Source organism: Rhinopithecus roxellana, chromosome 5, assembly GCF_007565055.1.
Source record: "Rhinopithecus roxellana isolate Shanxi Qingling chromosome 5, ASM756505v1, whole genome shotgun sequence".
NCBI lineage: Eukaryota > Metazoa > Chordata > Mammalia > Primates > Cercopithecidae > Rhinopithecus > Rhinopithecus roxellana.
Genome location: NC_044553.1, coordinates 83,339,654 through 83,357,148, shown reverse-complemented (window position 1 = coordinate 83,357,148; position 17,495 = coordinate 83,339,654). Strand labels below are relative to the sequence as shown.

Here is a 17,495-nt window from a genome sequence, read left to right as displayed (position 1 = left end):
GCCTGGCCAGTGTGGTGAAACCCTATCTCTACTAAAAATACAAAAATTTGCCAGGCTTGGTGGTGCATGCCTGTAATTCCAGCTACTCAGGAGGTTGAGGCAGGAGAATCACTTGAACCCGGGAGACAGAGGTTGCAGTGAGCTGAGATCACGCCACTGCACCCCAGCCTGGGATACAGAGCGAGACTCCATCTCAAAAAGGAAAAAAAAAAAAGACTATTTTTTGCAATGCTATTGTACTGCCTTTGCCCCATTGTCAGAGGTGAATTGACTATATTTATGTATGTTTCTGAGCTCTCTATTCTGTTCTATTTATATATTTGTTTATTCTTTCGTCAATACCACAATGTCTTGATTGCTGTAGCTTTATAGTAAGTCTTAAAGTTGGGTAGTGTCAGTCTTCCAATTTTCTCCTTCAATATTGAGTTGGCTATTATAGGTCTTTTCCCTCTTCATATAAACTTTAGAATCAGTTTGTCAGTCTCCACAAAACAACATGCTGGGATTTTAATTGAGACTGTACTGAACCTATAGATCAAGTTGGGAAAGAATGATATCTTCTGAATATTGAATCATCCTATTTATGAACATGGAATATCTCTTCATTTTAGTTCTTTGATATCTTTTATTGCATTTTGTAGTTTTCTACATATAGAGTTTGTACTGTTTTTAGATTTATACATAAGTATTTCATTTTGGAGGGTGCTAATGTCAATGGTAATGTGTTGTTAAATTTCAAATTTCCACTGCACTCCAGCTGGTTGACAGAGCAAGACCCTATCTTCAAAAGAAAATAAAAATCTCAAATTCCACCTTTTTATTGCCAGTATATAGGGAAATAATTGACTTTTGTACATTAATCTTGTATCCTGCAATCTTGCTACTATCACTTATTAATTCCAGGAATTTTTGGGGTCAATTCTTCCAGATTTTCTATATAGATAATCATGTCATCTGTGAACAAAGACAGTATTATTTATTTCTTTGTAATCTGTATACCTTCTATTTCTTTTTCTTGTCTTACTTCATTAGTAAGGACTTCCAGTACAATGTTGAGAAGTGCTGGTGAGAGGGTACATCCTTATCTTCTTCCTTTCTGATTTTATCAGGCAAGTTTCTAGTTTCTCACCATTTAGTATGATGCTAGCTATAGGTTTTTGTAGATGTTCTCTATCACATTGAGGAAGTTCCCCTCTATTACTAGTTTGCTGAGAGTTTTTGTCACCAGTTGGGGTTGGATTTTGTCAAATGCTTTTTCCATATGATTTTTTTTCTCTTCTTTAGCCTGTTGATATGCTGGATTATATTAATTGATTTTCAAATATTGAACCAATCTTTTAAATGTGGGAATAAATTCCACTTAGTTGTGATGTATTATTTGTTTGGATTTGGTTTTGTCTGTTGTTGTTGTTTGTTTGGTTGTTTTGAAACAGAGTTTCAGTCTTGTTGTCTAGGCTAGAGTTGCAGTAGTGCCATCTTGGCTCACTGTTACCTCTGCCTCCTGTGTTCAAGCGATTCTCCTGCCTCAGCCCACCAAGTAACTGGGGTTACAGGTATAAGCCACTATGCCCGGCTAATTTTGTATTTTCAGTAGAGACGGAGTTTCACCATGTTGGTCAGGCTGATTTCAAACTCCTGACCTCAGGTGATCCACCTGCCTCAGCCTCCCAAAGTGCTGGGATTACAGGCATGAACCACCTCACCCAGCCCATTGCTGGATTTGATTTGCTAATATTTTGTTGAAAATTTTTGCATCTGTGTTCATGAAAGATATTGGTCTGTAGTTTTCTTTTTCTCCTTTTCTTTCTTTTTTTCTTTTTTTGAGACAGAGTCTTGCTCTGTCACCCAGGTTCAAGGGCAGTGGCACCATCTCGGCTCACTGCAAACTCCTCCTCCCAGGTTCAAGGGATCTCGTGCCTTAGTTTCCCAGGTAGCTGGGATTACAGGTGTGTGCTACCATACCTGGCTAATTTTTATATTTTTTATTAGAGACGTGGTTTTGCCATGTTGGTCAGGCTGGTCTCAAACTCCTGGCCTCAAGTGATCTGCCTGCCTTGGCCTCCCAAAGTGCTGGGATTACAGGTATGAGCCTCTGTGCCTGGCCAGTCTGTAGTTTTCTCATAATGTCTCTATTAGGTTTTGGTAAGGTAATTTTAGCCTCATTGAATGGATTAGGAAGTATTCCCTTGGCTTCTATCTTCAGAAAAAAAGATTGTAGAGAATTGGTACAGTTTCTTTTTTTTTTTTTTTTTTTGAGATGGAGTCTGGCTCTGTCGCCCAGTCTGGAGTGCAGTGGCTGGATCTCGGCTCACTGCAAGCTCCACCTCCCGGGTTTACGCCATTCTTCTGCCTCAGCCTCCCCAGTAGCTGGGACTACAGGCGCCTGCCACCTCGCCTGGCTAGTTTTTTTGTATTTTTTAGTAGAGACGGGGTTTCACTGTGTTAGCCAGGATGGTCTCAATCTCCTGACCTCATGATCCGCCCGTCTCGGCCTCCCAAAGTGCTGGGATTACAGGCTTGAGCCACCGCGCCCGGCCGAGAATTGGTATAGTTTCTTAAATGTTTGGTAGAATTCATTAGTAAGCCCCTCTGGGCCTGGTGCTTTCTGTTTTGGAAGGGTATTAATTATTGGTTCAATTTATTTAGTAGATATAGGCCTATTCAAATTGTCTGTTTCTTCTTGTGTAAGTTTTGACAGATTGTGTCTTTCAAGGAGTTGGTCCACTTCATCTGAATTATCAAATTTGTTTGCGTAGAGTTATTCATCATAGTTCTTTATTATTCTTTTAATGTCTGTGGTACTGTAGTTATGTCCCCTCTTTCATTTCTGATATTAATAATTTGTGTCTTCTTTCTTTTTACTTAGTGTGGCTAGAGTCTTACGAATTTCATTTATCTCTTCAAAGAACTGGCTTTTGATTTTGTTGATTTTCTCTGTTGATTTTCTGTTTTCAATTTCATTGATTTCTGCTCTAAGTTTTATTTCTTTTTTTCTTATTACCTTTGATTTAATTTTCTCTTTTTTTTTTCTAGTTTCCTAATGTGGAAGCTTAGATTATTGATTTTAGATATTTCTTCTTTTCTAATATATTAATTTGGTGCTATGCATTTCTCTCAAAGCACCGCTTTTGTTACATTCCACAAATTTTGATGAGTTGTATTTTCATTTAGTTCAAAGTATCTTTACATTTCTCTTGATGTTTCTTCTTTGACACACGTGTTATTTAGAAATGTGTTTTTTAATCTTCAAGTATTTTGCGGATTTTCCAGCTAACTTTCTGTTGTTGATTTCTAGCACAATTCCACTTTGGTTTAGGAGCAGACATTACATGATTTCTATTATTTTATGTTTGTGGTCTGGGCACAGTGGTGCATGCCTGTAATCCCAGCACTTTGGGAAGCCAAGGCAGGAGGACTGATTGAGGCCAGGAGTTCGTGGCAAGCCTTGGCAACACAGCAAGGCCCAGTATCTACCAAAAAAAAAAAAGAGAGAGAGAGAAAGAAAAAATTTCACCTGGGATAGTGGCATATGCCTGTAGTCCTCGCCACTCAGGAGGCTGAGGCAGAGGATTACTTGAACCCAGGAGTTACAGTGAGCTATGATTGTACCACTGCACTTCAGCCTGGGTGACAGCAAGACCCTGGGCATGGTGGTGCATGCCTGTAATCTCAGCCACTCAGGAGACTGAGGCAGGAGAATCACTTGAACCTAGGAGGCGAAGGTTGCAGTGAGCCAAGATCGCGCCACCGTACTCCAGCCTGGGTTGCAGAGGAAGACTCCATCTCAAAAATAATAAAATAAAATAAATAAAAATAAAAATAAAAAATAAAAAATAAAAATAAAAATAAAAAAGAGTTTAATTGAGCAATGAAAGATTCGTGAATCAGGCAGCCCCCAGAATCACAGCAGACTGACAGAGACTCCAGGTGTGCCTGTGATCAGAACAAATTTATAGACAAAAAAGGTAAAGTGACATACAGGAATCAGAAGTGAGGTACAGAAGCAACAAGATTGGTTACAGCTTGGCATTTGCCTTATTTGAATGCAGTTTGGACATTCAGCAGTCTATGAGTGGTTGAAGTATGGCAGCTGGGATTGGCAACGCTCCGCTATTGTTACAGCTGCATACTACTAAGTTAGGTTTTCAATTTTGTCTATTAAGCTGGGTTACAGTTCATCCACAAGGACTCAAATATGAAAGTATGGAGTTCTTCCCAGGCCATATTTATTTTGCTTTACCACACTTATTCACTCTCTGATGCTCTTCCTTTCCTTATATAGATACAAGTTTCTGACCTATATCATTTTCCTTCTCCCTGTGGACTTCTTTTAACATTTCTTGCAAGGCAGGTCTACTGGCAACAAATTCCCTCTATTTTTGTTTGTCTGAAAAACACGTTTGAAGGATGATTTTACAGGGTACAGAATTCTAAGTTGATGTTTTATTCTCTCAATACTTTAAATATTTCACTCCATTCTCTTCTTGCTTTCATGGTTTCTGAGGAGAAATCAGATGTAATTCTTATCTTCTTTCTTCAATATGTAATTTTTTCTTCTTCTGGCTTCTTAAGGTATTTTTCCTCATCTTTGATTTTTTGAAGTTTAAATATGAAATTTTTAGGTATGGTTTGTTTGGGGCATTTATTCACTTGGTGTTCTTTTAGCTTCCTGGATCTGTGGTTTGATGTCTGACATTAATATGGGAAAACTCTCAGTCATTGCTTCAAATATTGCTTCTAGTCCTTCTTCTGATTATTCTCATTATACATGTTGCACCTTTTGCAGTTGTCACACAGTTCTTCGATACTCTGTTCTGGGGTTTTTTTTGTTTTTTTTTTTTTCAGCCTTTTTTCTCTTTGCTTTTCAGTTTTGGAAATTTCTATTGTCATAGCCTCAAGCTCAGAGATTTTTTTCCTTGGCCATGTCCAATCTCACAATGATCCCATCATAGGTGTTCTTCACTCTTTTACAGTGTTTATGATCTCTTGCATTTCTTTTTTATTCTTAGAATTTTCATCTCTCTACTTATGCTATCCATCTGTTCTTGCATGTTGTCTACTTTTGTCATTAAAGCTCTTTACATATTAATCATAGTTTGTGTTTAAACTCCTGGTCTGATAATACCAGCATTCCTGCCATATCTGACCTGGTTCTGATGCTTGGTCTACCTCTTTGAATTGTGTTTTTTGCCTTCTAGTATGCCTTGTGATTTTTTGTTGAATCCCCTTTATTTTTCCCCCAGCCATGATGTACTGGGTAAAAGGAGTTGTGTGTGTGAATAGACCTTTAGTGATGTGGTGGTGAGCTGCAGTGGGAGGGGAAGCATTCTACAGTCCTATGATTAGATCTTAGCTTTTTGGTGAGTTGCGCCCTTGGACTGTGAACCTCATGTGCTTCTCAGTGCTTTCCTCCACCTTAGGCAGAACAGCATGGGTACGGTGGGCTGGAATTTTGTATTTCCCTTCTCCCAAGTAGGTTACATTCTGATAAAACAGGTTAGGCTCTGGTATAATAGTTTATGTATGGCAGGCTTTGTAAAGAAGAACAGAATGGGCTCAGGCACAGTGTAATCCCAGCACTTTGAAAGGCCAAGGTGGGTGGATCACCTGAGGTCGGGAATTCAAGACCAGCCTGGGTGACATGGCAAAACCCCGTCTCTACTAAAAATACAAAAATTAGCTGGGTGTGGTGGTGCATGCCTGTAGACCCAGCTACATGGAAGATTGAGGCAGGAGAATTGCTTGAACCCATGAGGCAGAGGTTGCAGTGAGCCAAGATCACACCACTGCACTCCAGCCTGGGTGACAGCGCAAGACTCTGTCTCAACAAACAAACAAACAAAAAAACAGAATGCTGTGTTCCATTTCCAAATGGCTGCTTTCCCTTTACATTCACTGAGAACCTGGTAGGGCTCCTGGAGTTATAACTCACAGAAGTGAGGAGACCTCCCTAAGATTGGACCCCCACTGGAGTTTTAACTCTTCAAACTGAACCTCCAGCAATTTGTCGAGTACAGTTCAGGTTTTCCTACCCCAGTACTGGTTCCCATGGAGGTTTCTGCTGGTAGTTTCTGCCTCATTAGTGTGACTCTCTGTATCTGTGTCTTAGGCCATTCTTGCATTGCTATAAAGGAATACCTGAGACTGGGTAATTTATAAAGAAAGGTTTGATTGGCTCATGGTTCTGCAGGCTTTATAGGAAGCATGGTGCTGGCATCTGCACAGCTTCTAGGGAAGCCTCAGGAAGCTTACGATCATGGCAGACAATCAAGGGGAAGCAGGCATGTCACATGACCACAGCAGGAGCAAGAGAGAGAGTATGGGCAGAGGGAAGTGCCACACACTCCAAACAACCAGATCTCATGTGGACTCAGAGCGAGAGCTCACTTATCACCAAGATGATGGCCCAAGTTATTTATGAAGGATCTGCCCCCGTAATCTAACTACCTCCCACCAAGCCCCACCTCCAAGATTAGGGATTACATTTCAACATGCGATTTGGGCAGGAACAAATATCCAAGCTATATTAATCTGCCTGTCTTTTCAATTTTGGGAATAGGACTTTGCTTTAAGATCTCACTTCTCTGATGATGTAAGAAGACTTGTTGATTTTTCAGTTTGTTTGATTTTTACATTTATTTTATTTAGAGACAGGGTCTCACTATGTTGCCCAGGATGGTCTCAAACTCCTGGGCTCAAGTGATCCACCTCCCAAAGTGTTGGGATTACAGGCACAAGCCACTGCATCCGGCTTGTTCAGCTTTTTACTTATTAGAATGAAGTGACAACTTCTAAATTCCTTACATGCTGAACTGGAAACTGAAGTTCTTCAATTCTCTTTCTTTTTCCTCCTTAATATATAACTTTTCCCTTAATTGTAGAAATCATGTTCTTTGTAGAAAACTTGTAAAACATGAATAAGAAAATAAAATTTATCCTTTTTCCCATAATTGACAGACAACTGTCACCAAACTTTTTGGTGTTTTTCATTTTAGTCTTTTTTTTCCTATGTACTATTCTTATATATGGTATATTTTAAATATAATTATGAGCATATTGGATATTTAGTTTTATAGACTGCCTTTTCATTATATTTTTCATCATACTCTCATTAACATTATACATTTTTCATGTCATTCAACATCTTTGAAAACATCAATTTTAATGGCAATGTACTGATTCATTGTATGTGATGTTTTATTTAAATAATCTTCTATTTTTGATCCTTCTTACTGACCAAGAAGAAGCAATGAAGGTTTTGAGCAGGGAGTAAGGAAAAAGGATGGGTAATGTGATTTGATTTCCTTTTTGGGGGGGAGGGCTGTCTCCCTCTATCACCCAGGCTGGAGTGCAATGACACAATCTCAGTTCACTGTAGCCTTGACCTCCTGGGCTCAAGTGATCCTCCTGCCTCAGCCTCCCAAGTAACTGGGACCACAGGTATACACTACCATGCCCAGCTAATTTTTTGTATTTTTTTGTAGAGATGGGGTTTCACCATGTTACCCAGGCTGGCCTCGAACTCCTGAGCTCAGGCGATCCACTTGCCTTGGCCTCCCAAAGTGCTGGGATTACAGTGATTTCTATTTTAAATAGTGATGTTGGCTGAAATATGAAGAAAAGGATGAAGAGGGGCCAGAAAGAGTGCAAAGAGCCCAGGTGGGAGGCCACTGCATTAGTCCAGGGGAGACCTAATAGCAGTGTGAACCAGAGCAGGGCAGTGAGATGAAGAGAAGTTGCCTGTCGGGTTCTAGAGTAGGGGTTGGGGGTGGGGGGTAATACGAACTGGACTTGAGGGTGGAATGAGAAAGAGTAGAGAGGGGAAGGATGGGGTGAAGCATGACTCCCAAGTTTCTCACCTGCATAAACAGTGGATGGTGGTGCATTCCCTGAGACAGGGTGCACTGGAAGATCACAAGCTCTGGTGGGGAAGATCATGAATTTGTTCTTGGACATGTGTTTGTGATATCTTTGGATATCTGGCTGGAGATATGAAGCCAACAGTTGGATATAAGAGGATGGAGCTCAACCAAGAGTAGGGACTACAGGTATCAACATAGGAGTCGTTTGCACAGAAATGGCAAATGAAGCAGGGAGGGGCCGGGGAGTGGGAGTGGTCTAGATTGCCTTGGATCTAGTGCGGACAGAGAGAAGGCACGGGCAGCACTCTCTGAACTGAGACAGTACTCTCTGAACTGAGGCAGTACTTCATGGTAGGGCTGTTGGGAGGATTGCATACAAACTGCTTGCAACATAGGAAGTGCTTAATAAATGATAGCCACTGTCAGTCCATCCAGCTTCCCTCCCGTCCTGTTCACTCTCACTCTGGGCCCAGCCATGTGGGCCAGTCTTGGTTCTTTCAGGGCAGCAGGTTTCTGCAGGGCCTTTGTACCTACCTTTCCTTCTGCCTGGAATGCTCCTTCTTTTTCCTTCTATTGATTCACCTTCGTCTGTCAGCTGAAGAATCATCTGATCTCCCCAAACCTCACATGGCATACCTGCCTCGCGCCCATCAGGGTAGCTCTACATAGAACCATGTCCCTGCCCTGCATATCATGTATCTTGGTTTGTAATGCTACTCTAATGTATCTGATTATTTTGGTAATATTTGATGTTTGCATTTGATCTAAAATCCTGGTCTGATTTTATCTATCTATCTATCTATCTATCTATCTATCTATCTATCTATCTATCTATCTGAGACATGGCATCACTTTGTCACCCAGGCTGGAGTGCAGTGGCATGATCTCTGCTCACTGCAACCTCTGTCCCTCGAACTCAAGGGATCCTCCTGCCTCAGCCCCTCCAGTAGCTGGAACTACGGGCTTGTACCACCATGCCTGGCTAATTTTTTGTATTTTTATTTTTAGTAGAGATGGAGTTTACCATGTTGGCCTGGCTGCTCTTGAACTCCTGAGCTCAAGCAATCCTCTCACCTCGGCCTCCTATAGTGCTAGGATTACATGTATGAGCCACCTCTCCTGGCCCTGATTTTTATTAATAGTTGCACTAGACTGTGAGCTCCCTGAGAGCAAGGATACATCTATTGCTTATCTTCATGTCCTCAGTGCATAGTTTGGCAGATGCTTGAAACATATTAGACAATAAATATGTGTGGCATGAATTAATAGAATTATAAGAAAAAATCTTGCTGAGGTTTTTACTGGAATTGCATTGAGCCTGTAAATTAATTGGAAAGAATCTTCACTGTATTAAATCTTCCTAATCAGGAGTCTATGTCACTGCATTCTTTTCAAGAATACAATTAGTTTCACTGAGGATGAGAAATCATGCCCTGTGAAGTGTGGTGAACAGGAATTATTTGGTTTGGAGGAGAGGAGACTTGAGGACAGAATTGCTCTTTTAAATACTTGAAGAGAAAAGAGGTTAGTCTTGTTTTATGGCCTCAAGGGGGATAAGCCGTACCCATTGGAGGATTATGAGGTAGGCAGCTTTTGGCTCAAGTAGAGTTGGTGGTGGAAATGGGGTGCCTCCTCCCCTAGGTGTGCTTGAGCAGCCCAGAGTGGCCGGGCTTTGGCTGCTATCCTTGGCTTTGCCTGTGTTTTGTTTTGCTAAGAGGTGTTCCCTAGCTCTTATTTGGGTGACAGGGACATGCAGGCTTCCTAGCTGAGGAGAGGGGCTTCAGGAAAGAGTATAGCTGAGACTGCGAGAAAGGCCCAGGAAGCCAGGCAGCTGCTGAAGGGAGAAAAAATGTGGGCAAGGGACAGAGATGGCTTATGAGATTTTGGAGGGGAATTTGGCTCCATGAATGAAATAGAACGCTCTCATTGAAGCCCCACAAAACTTTCAACAAAAATCTTCATTATTCATAAATGCTTTTGTATTTGTAGCTGTCAGGGAGTGGCAGTGCTGAGCATAGCAGAGGGTTTAGCCTGTAAGGAAAAGGCTTTTATCAGGGTTGTTCAGGGGTGAAATGGGTTGTCATGAGAGCCAGTCAAGCAGAGCTTGGACCATCTCTTGGCAGGAAAACCAAGCAGATCAAAGCATCTGATGGAGGCCTCAATTGCCTTTAAAGTTCCTTTGACCCTGGAGGGTTCTGATTCATGGGTGCCTGTTTCTCTGGCCCTTTAACAGAGCAATAAATGCTGCCCGGGTACACGTAGTACAGACTCAGGTAGAAAAGCACCTTATCGCATATATCTGGGACAACTGGGGAAAGAAGGGGATTCCAATCATTCCAAGCCAAATGATTGTCTTGCCATATTATTTCCAGGTGGATCAGATTCACTTTCTGCTTCTCAGAGGCATAGCTGGGATCTGCTGGCTTCACGAGGCACTTAAATGCCAGGGAGGGAAGGAATGGGTTTTAATCATTGACGCTCCTCCCATTTTCAACTGCGAAAAGATACCCCAGTGTAATATTAAGTAATGGGAAATACTTGCAAGTTGGAGAGTCAGAGAAAGGGGCTTTCCAGGGATGGGGTGGAGCCTCCAGGTGGGTCCAGGGTGATCATTTCTGAAGCAGCAGAGGCCTCAGACCCGTAAGAGCTGGGCGCCTGGCCATGCATGGTGGCTCACGCCTATAATCCCAGCACTTTGGGAGGCCAAGGTGGGTGGATCACCCGAGGTCAGGAGTTTGAGACCAGCCTGGCCAACAGGGTGGAACCTCAACTCTACTGAAAATACAAAAATTAGCCAGGTGTGGTGGTGTGCGCCTGTAATCCCAGCTACTAGGGAGGCTGAGACAGGATAATTGCTTGAACCAGGGAGGCGGAGGTTGCAGTGAGCCGAGATTGTGCCACTGCACTCCAGCCTGGGTGACAGAGTGAGACTCTGTCTCAAAAAAAAAAAAAAAAAAAGAGCTGGGCGTCTTTGTGATTTTTCCGGTGTAAGCCCAGCGATGCTTACAGCTCGTAATTTCCCCAGGCCTCTAAACAGTTCTGCGCCAGCAGGCAGAGCCCACTGAGGAAAGGGAATCTGTGAGGTTTGTTGAATCTGAGGCTATAAAGAGGTTTATCATCATTAGCAATATCCAATATCATGTGTTAGCTACTGAGAATGAATAAAATAGGGAGTTTCAAACTTTTCTGAAGCTCCAAACTCTTATTTTATCAAAGAGAGGTTAGGGTCTATAAGGAGAAAATTTTATTGTGAGGCCAAGGCAGGCAGATCACCTGAGGTCAGGAGTTTGAGACCAGCCTGGCCAACATGGTGAAACCCCATCTCTACTAAAAATACAGAAATTAGCCAGGTGTGGTGGTGAGTGCCTGTAATCCCAGCTACTCAGAAGGCTGGGGCAGAAGAATTGCTTGAATCTGGGAGGTGGAGGTTGCAGTGAGCTGAGATTGTGCCACCGTACTCCAGCCTGGGCAACAGTGAGACTCCGTCTCAAATAAAATAAAATAAAATTTTAATTATATTTACATTATGTCTATATATGGTATCTCACATATAGACACTGGTTGCCATGGCAGGCGGAAGGGAACGTAGCACATCACTCATTGCCTCTTAAAGGCAACTGCCTGGAAGCAACCCACTTCTGCTCTCATTCCATTGGCTTTAGCTAGTCCTACGGACCCACTCACCTTTAGCAGGTGCACTGTGGCCATACGGTGTGCCCAGAAGGAGCATCAGAATACCAGTGAGAGCTGGGCTTGGTGGCTCGAGCCTGTGGTCTCAGATACTCAGGAGGCTGAGGCAGGAGGATGGCTTGAGCTTGGGAGTTCAAGGCTGCAGTGAGCTATGATTGTGACACTGCATGAGTGCCACTCTGCCTGAGTGACAGAGACTCCATCTCTAAAAATAATAATATTAATAATAATACCAGTGAGCAGGCCGGGCGCGGTGGCTCAAGCCTGTAATCCCAGCACTTTGGGAGGCTGAGACGGGTGGATCACGAGGTCAGGAGATCGAGACCATCCTGGCTAACACGGTGAAACCCCATCTCTACTAAAAAAGAAATACAAAAAACTAGCCGGGCGAGGTGGCGGGCGCCTGTAGTCCCAGCTACTCGGGAGGCTGAGGCAGGAGAATGGCGTAAACCTGGGAGGCGGAGCTTGCAGTGAGCTGAGATCCGGCCACTGCGCTCCAGCCTGGGCGACAGAGCGAGACTCTGTCTCAAAAAAAAAAAAAAAAAAAAAAAATAATAATAATAATAATAATAATAATACCAGTGAGCAGCGAGCAGCCTTGGTGGTGACAACATTTGGCAAACTGAGGTCAGTTTGTAACCATGCCCAAAGTGCCAATAATGATTAGAAAGGAAAGAAATAGCAACTCCTTGGGCAAGTAGTTTAGAGATGGAGGTCATAGGATTTGAGTGCAGGCTCCTTCCTCTGCCTCATATTTTATCCTCATATTTTATTCCTTCTTTGCATCTCCTCAAGGCCCATGGCAACTTCTGCATATAGACAGCCTTCCTCCCCAGTGGGGTTTCCATTAAATTTGGGAACAAAGCCCCCAGGTGAAAATGAGAGTGGAATTTGGAGCTGGAAGATGAGAAAGGAATTGAATGTGGAAATAATATCCTCCCACAGTGTAAAATGTGGAGGAACAAAGCAGTTGTCACAAAAATGGTTCAAGCCAAACTACATGAAATGTGCCCCCCATGCCACCTGCCACTGAACCCCAGGAAAATAGGACTCCTGGAGGACGCATACTTGCTGGGAAAACACTTGAGCTTCCTGGGATTCCTGAAGGGGCAAGTCTGGTCCCCTGGGGCCTGTCTTGCATTTTCTAGTTCTCCTCCACTTTAGGGCCAGAGCAGAGGGAAGCCGAAGTCACCTGGAGTCATTGCTTCCCAGGTACCTCGAGAAAAAAAAGAGTCCTTATGCTCTGACTTTGGGGTTGGGAATAGCTTTTCCTTGCCACTTCTAACAGACATCACTCCAGGGATCTTGAATGGAAATACACACTCACCACTCTTTTCTCCGGGTGTGAGGGACAGTCAACCTGCCTGATGGTGGCAGTGACTGAAGCTGCCCTGCGGAGTAGACATTTAGAATTCTAGTTTCCTCCAGCCACAGCGAGTAATGTTGGGAGTGTTCCTAAACCCAGTCTTCAGCATGCAAAATGTATTTTCAGTGGGCTCAGTTCATCATGGATTTTGGGTTTGTCAAGACTACATGTCATTGAGTGGTGCCAGTGGGCCTTAGAACTTAATTCCCGGTCTGGTGCAGCACATGCCCCAGGCTGTGCCAAATGCCAGAGGGTCCTGTGGGATAGAGTGGGGGATCCTGATCTCAGGGCTCCTTTGCTGCCTGTGACTCCTCTCTTCCTCTCTGGTCTCTTCAGGAGCTTGAGCGCCTTAACCAGGTGCTGGAGGCCGAGAAGCAGCAGTTCGAGGAGGTGGTGCAGGAGCTGAGAATGGAGCAGGAGCAGATCAAGAGGTGGTGGTGGTGCCCGGGAATTGGGGGTGCCACTAAATTAGGGCATGCAGAGCCCACCTTTCCCGTCAGACCTGAGGAGGCCCCCACCTCAGAGATGCTATTTTCCCAAGGCTCCAGGCTCTATCCCAGTTTGAGTCTATCTTCCAAGGCTCCAGGCGTGGGTGTTCCCAGAAGAATCTGCAGACTCCTCTGCCCCAAACAAACGGGGTCATTTCTGCCCACTAGAGCATAAGGCATCGGAGCATCCCTCTAAGCCACAAAGCCCCTTGCCTTCATGAAAGCCTCTCTCACCCAGGGCCAGACAGGACATGCTGGCCTAGGGATGCTTGCTGTTGGCCAAGATCCTCAACATTCGCTGTCTTTCCTGCATAGTCCTTTTCGGGAATGTGTCATTTGAGATCTTTAGTACCATGTATTGTTTGTAAACCTGGTTGTACATTATAATCATCTACTGAATTATAATCTCTTGAAGGTAGAGCCTAGAGATCTCTCTCTATATATGTATACATATCTATATACTTATATCTATCTATCTATCTATCTATCTATCTATCCATCCATCCATCTGTCATCTCTCTATGTTTGTTTGCTTGTTTTTGAGACAGTCTCACTCTGTAACCCAGGCTGGAGTGCAGTGGTGCGATCTGCTCACCGCAGCCCCGCCTCCTGGGTTCAAGTGATTGTTGTGCCTCAGCCTCCTGAGTAGCTGGGATTACAGACATGCACCACCATGCTCGGCTAAGTTTTGTAATTTTAGTAGACACAGGGTTTTGCCATGTTGGCCAGACTGGTCTCCAACACCTGACCTCAATGATCCTCCCACCTTGGCCTCCCAAAGTGTTGGGATTACAGGCATGAGCTGCCGCACTGGGCCAGAAATCTATATATTTTTAAAAAACACCCCAGGTGATTCTGAGGCAGCCTCCAGGAATGTGAAGACTACTGCCATGGGTGGTGGTGGTCATCATCATCATCCTCATCCTCATCATTATCATCACCACACATAATCAGTGATAGCCCAGAAACAGTTTTCTTATAACTACCTTATCCAAGGGTGTCAATTAACTATGTATTTTGAGGAGGGAAAAACCCAGAGGCTGTTACTAAGTAAATAGCCAAGCACCTACTCAGCTTCCAGAATGTTGCCAGGGTACTAGAAGGAATAGAAGACAAGTCCACTCCCTTGAAGAGTAGACATATGATCTGGTTGGGGAAACCAGGTTCGCACCCAGGAAACATGCAGATTTCCCATGTTATGGGAATTGAGACACATGCATGATCCTTGTGATCCTTGTGGGCTTGAATACAGGGCTGATTGAGATAGGCCTTGAAAGGTGAGTAGGATTTAGAAAATTGGGCAGGAGAAGGGAAGGATGAGGGAAGGATCCCAGTAGGATGAGGGAAAACTAGCGTAAAAGCCTAAGGTGACTGAAGCTTGTGAAGAAGGCAGCAAGGAGCTTGTTACCCCAGAGAGAGGCCTTAGCCATGTTCTATGTCAGAATGACCATGGGTTCTAGCAAGTGCTGTCCAGAGAAGACAGGGTGAGGCCGGGGTCCCTTTGTTTCTCCAGTGTTTCCCTCTGCCTGTGGGGTGGCCCTAGGTTTATTCCAGGTGACAGATGGATGTGTACCTGGAGGAAGTGACTCCAACCCATGTGGCTAGGACTTCCTTTCAGCTCCAGGCCCCTACTGCTGCTGTCAGGGCCCAGCTGTGCAGAGGGGTTGGCCATTCAAGAGCCCTTCTCAGTACCAACAGGAAGTGAAGCAAAAGCATTTCTATATGCAGAGGTGATTGGTGGGGGGTGGGGAGAGTGGGCACTGCCATATTCAGCCCTCTGTCCCCACAGGGAGCTGGAACTGACTGCAAGATGCCTTAAGGGTGTAGAACAAGAGAAAAAGGAACTGAGGCACCTCACGGAGTCCTTGCAGCAGACGCTGGAGGTGAGGGGCCACTGGTGGGTTAGTTGACCAGGTGGCAGGCTGGTTGGTTGGACCACATGACACTGTTTTTTCCAGCAGTGTTTCACCAGGGGGTGATCTGTAAGAGAAATGGGCATGGAGGGGTGCTGATCTAGAGGATCTCTTCTCTATGGGTCATTGAAAGCTCCAGCCCAGGCATGAGGCCCAAAGCAAGAAGTGTCTGTTCTCAGACCCAAAAGGACAAATTCAGGCTTGTTCGTGCTATCACGATGGCCTCAGGAAATCCACCTCTGGTGCTTATATTTTAATTATTATTATTATTATTATTATTATTTTGAGACAGAGTCATGCTCTGTTGCCCAGGCTGGAGTGCAGTGGCTCAATCTCAGCTCACTGCAAACTCTGCCTCCCGGGTTCACACCATTCTCCTCCCTCAGCCTCCCAAATAGCTGCGACTACAGGCACCCGCCACCACACCCGGCTAATTTTTGTATTTTTAGTAGAGACGAGGTTTCACCTTGTTAACCAGGATGATCTCGATCTCCTGACCTCATGATCTGCCTACCTCGGCCTCCCAAAGTGCTGGGAATACACACGTGAGCCACCACACCCAGCCAGGTGCTTTTATTTTTATGGCAGATGGAGGATTGGTTAAGGTGGGCAGTGGAGCCACCCACCACTTCCTTCTTGTGTCTTGTTTACTTAGCTGCTCCTGAGTGACATTGAACCTAAAGGGAAATCAACTGCCACATCACCATCATCTGATACCACAGAAACTGGGATGGGAAGGGGAGGTGACATGTCTCAAGGACAAAGTACAAACTCCTTAGCATGGCAAGCAAGTACAAACTCTGGCCCCAGCCTCCCCTTCCCTCTTGCCTCACTCTTCCCTCTGCTGCCCCTCCATGCCCGGCACAAAGACTCCCAACCCCTGCTCCAAACCGTGGAGCTCAGGTATCCCAAGGAAGCAAGCTCTGTCATGCTCCATACCTTTGTCCACACTGTTCCTTCTACACAGTGTAGCATTTCCACCTCTTCTCTGCTTGGAGAACTTCTATTCACACCCTTCTAAGACTCAGCTCAAATATCTCCTCAGTCAAGCTTCACTAATTTTCTAGGCAGGTATCTACTCTGAGCTCTTGGCTCCCGTGGCATTTTGTACACATTTTATGGGACTTAACATGCTAGGTGTGTATTCCAAACTGTGAATTTCACTAGACTGTGTCTTCATGGTCTCTCCAAGCCCATCCCCTGAAGTGGGCCTGGCACATATGGTATATGGCCCATATCTGTGCTGTATCCATGAATTACCATCAAGGTTGCAAGGGTTTCTTGTCTCCCTTGACTGACTGGAGCCTTGGAGCTTGTGGAGCCTTTATTCATTTATGTTTCCCTGTTTCACATCGTGGGAGGTGGTTCCCATGGATATTTTCAACTCTGCTTCTGTGTAATGCCATTTAGTACAAGATCCCAGTCTGATAAATGGAGAGGATATCTCTTTTTTTTTTGGTGGGGGGACAGGTTCTAGCTGTGTTGCCAAGGCTGGAATGCAGTGGTGCAATCATAGCTCACTGCAGCCTCGCTCTGTTTGTGAGAGCATCTAAATCTGTTCTTGGGCTGGTGTTCCTGTTGGGTGTTTTTCACGTAAGCCCAATATGTCTCCTCACTCAGCCCTGGAGGAGCCAGGACCCCAGAAGATCATGCGACCCCCTTCTGGTAGGTGCTGTCTCCACTGGAAGGCACTTTGGGTTCCTTTATGGCTCTTGATGGAGGAGTAATCTTGCCCTCTTGCGGGAGAGATCTGGGCCTTTTAGCTCTGGAGAAGAATGAAGACATTTCAGCAGCCACAGAGGACTGAGAGAGGAGTGGGTCACTCCCCAGAAGGGAAAAGCAGGTGAGGGCAGCCACCTTGGAGAACCTAAGTTGGGCTTTTCATTTCCTTCCCTCCCTCCATGCCAGGAACTCTCCATAGAGAAGAAGAAAACCCTGGAAATGCTGGAGGAGAATGAGAACCACCGGCAGACACTGGCCAATCAGAGTGAGCAGCCCCCTCCCAGCGGGGGTCTTCATAGCAACCTACAGCAGATCGAAGAGAAGATGCAGCAGCTCTTAGAGGAGAAGCTCCTGGCAGAGAAGCGGTGAGGGAGCCCCAACCCCTGAGGACACCATCGGCTTTGGGGTCTGGGGACTTTCCTCGAACTGGACACCCGGACTCTTGGGTTCTGCT

The 17,495-nt window shown here is 44.6% G+C and overlaps 1 protein-coding gene across 1 annotated transcript in view; it reads left to right on the top strand.

The window, feature by feature from the left end:
* The window catches only part of PLEKHD1 (pleckstrin homology and coiled-coil domain containing D1), a 48,635-nt gene that overhangs the window by 25,804 nt on the left and 5,336 nt on the right, over positions 1-17,495 (top strand). Inside the window, exons 7-9 of the mRNA XM_010359738.2 lie at positions 13,255-13,349; positions 15,196-15,289; positions 17,228-17,406. Coding sequence (XP_010358040.1) covers positions 13,255-13,349; positions 15,196-15,289; positions 17,228-17,406 — 368 coding nt within the window. The remainder of the gene's footprint in view (positions 1-13,254; positions 13,350-15,195; positions 15,290-17,227; positions 17,407-17,495) is intronic.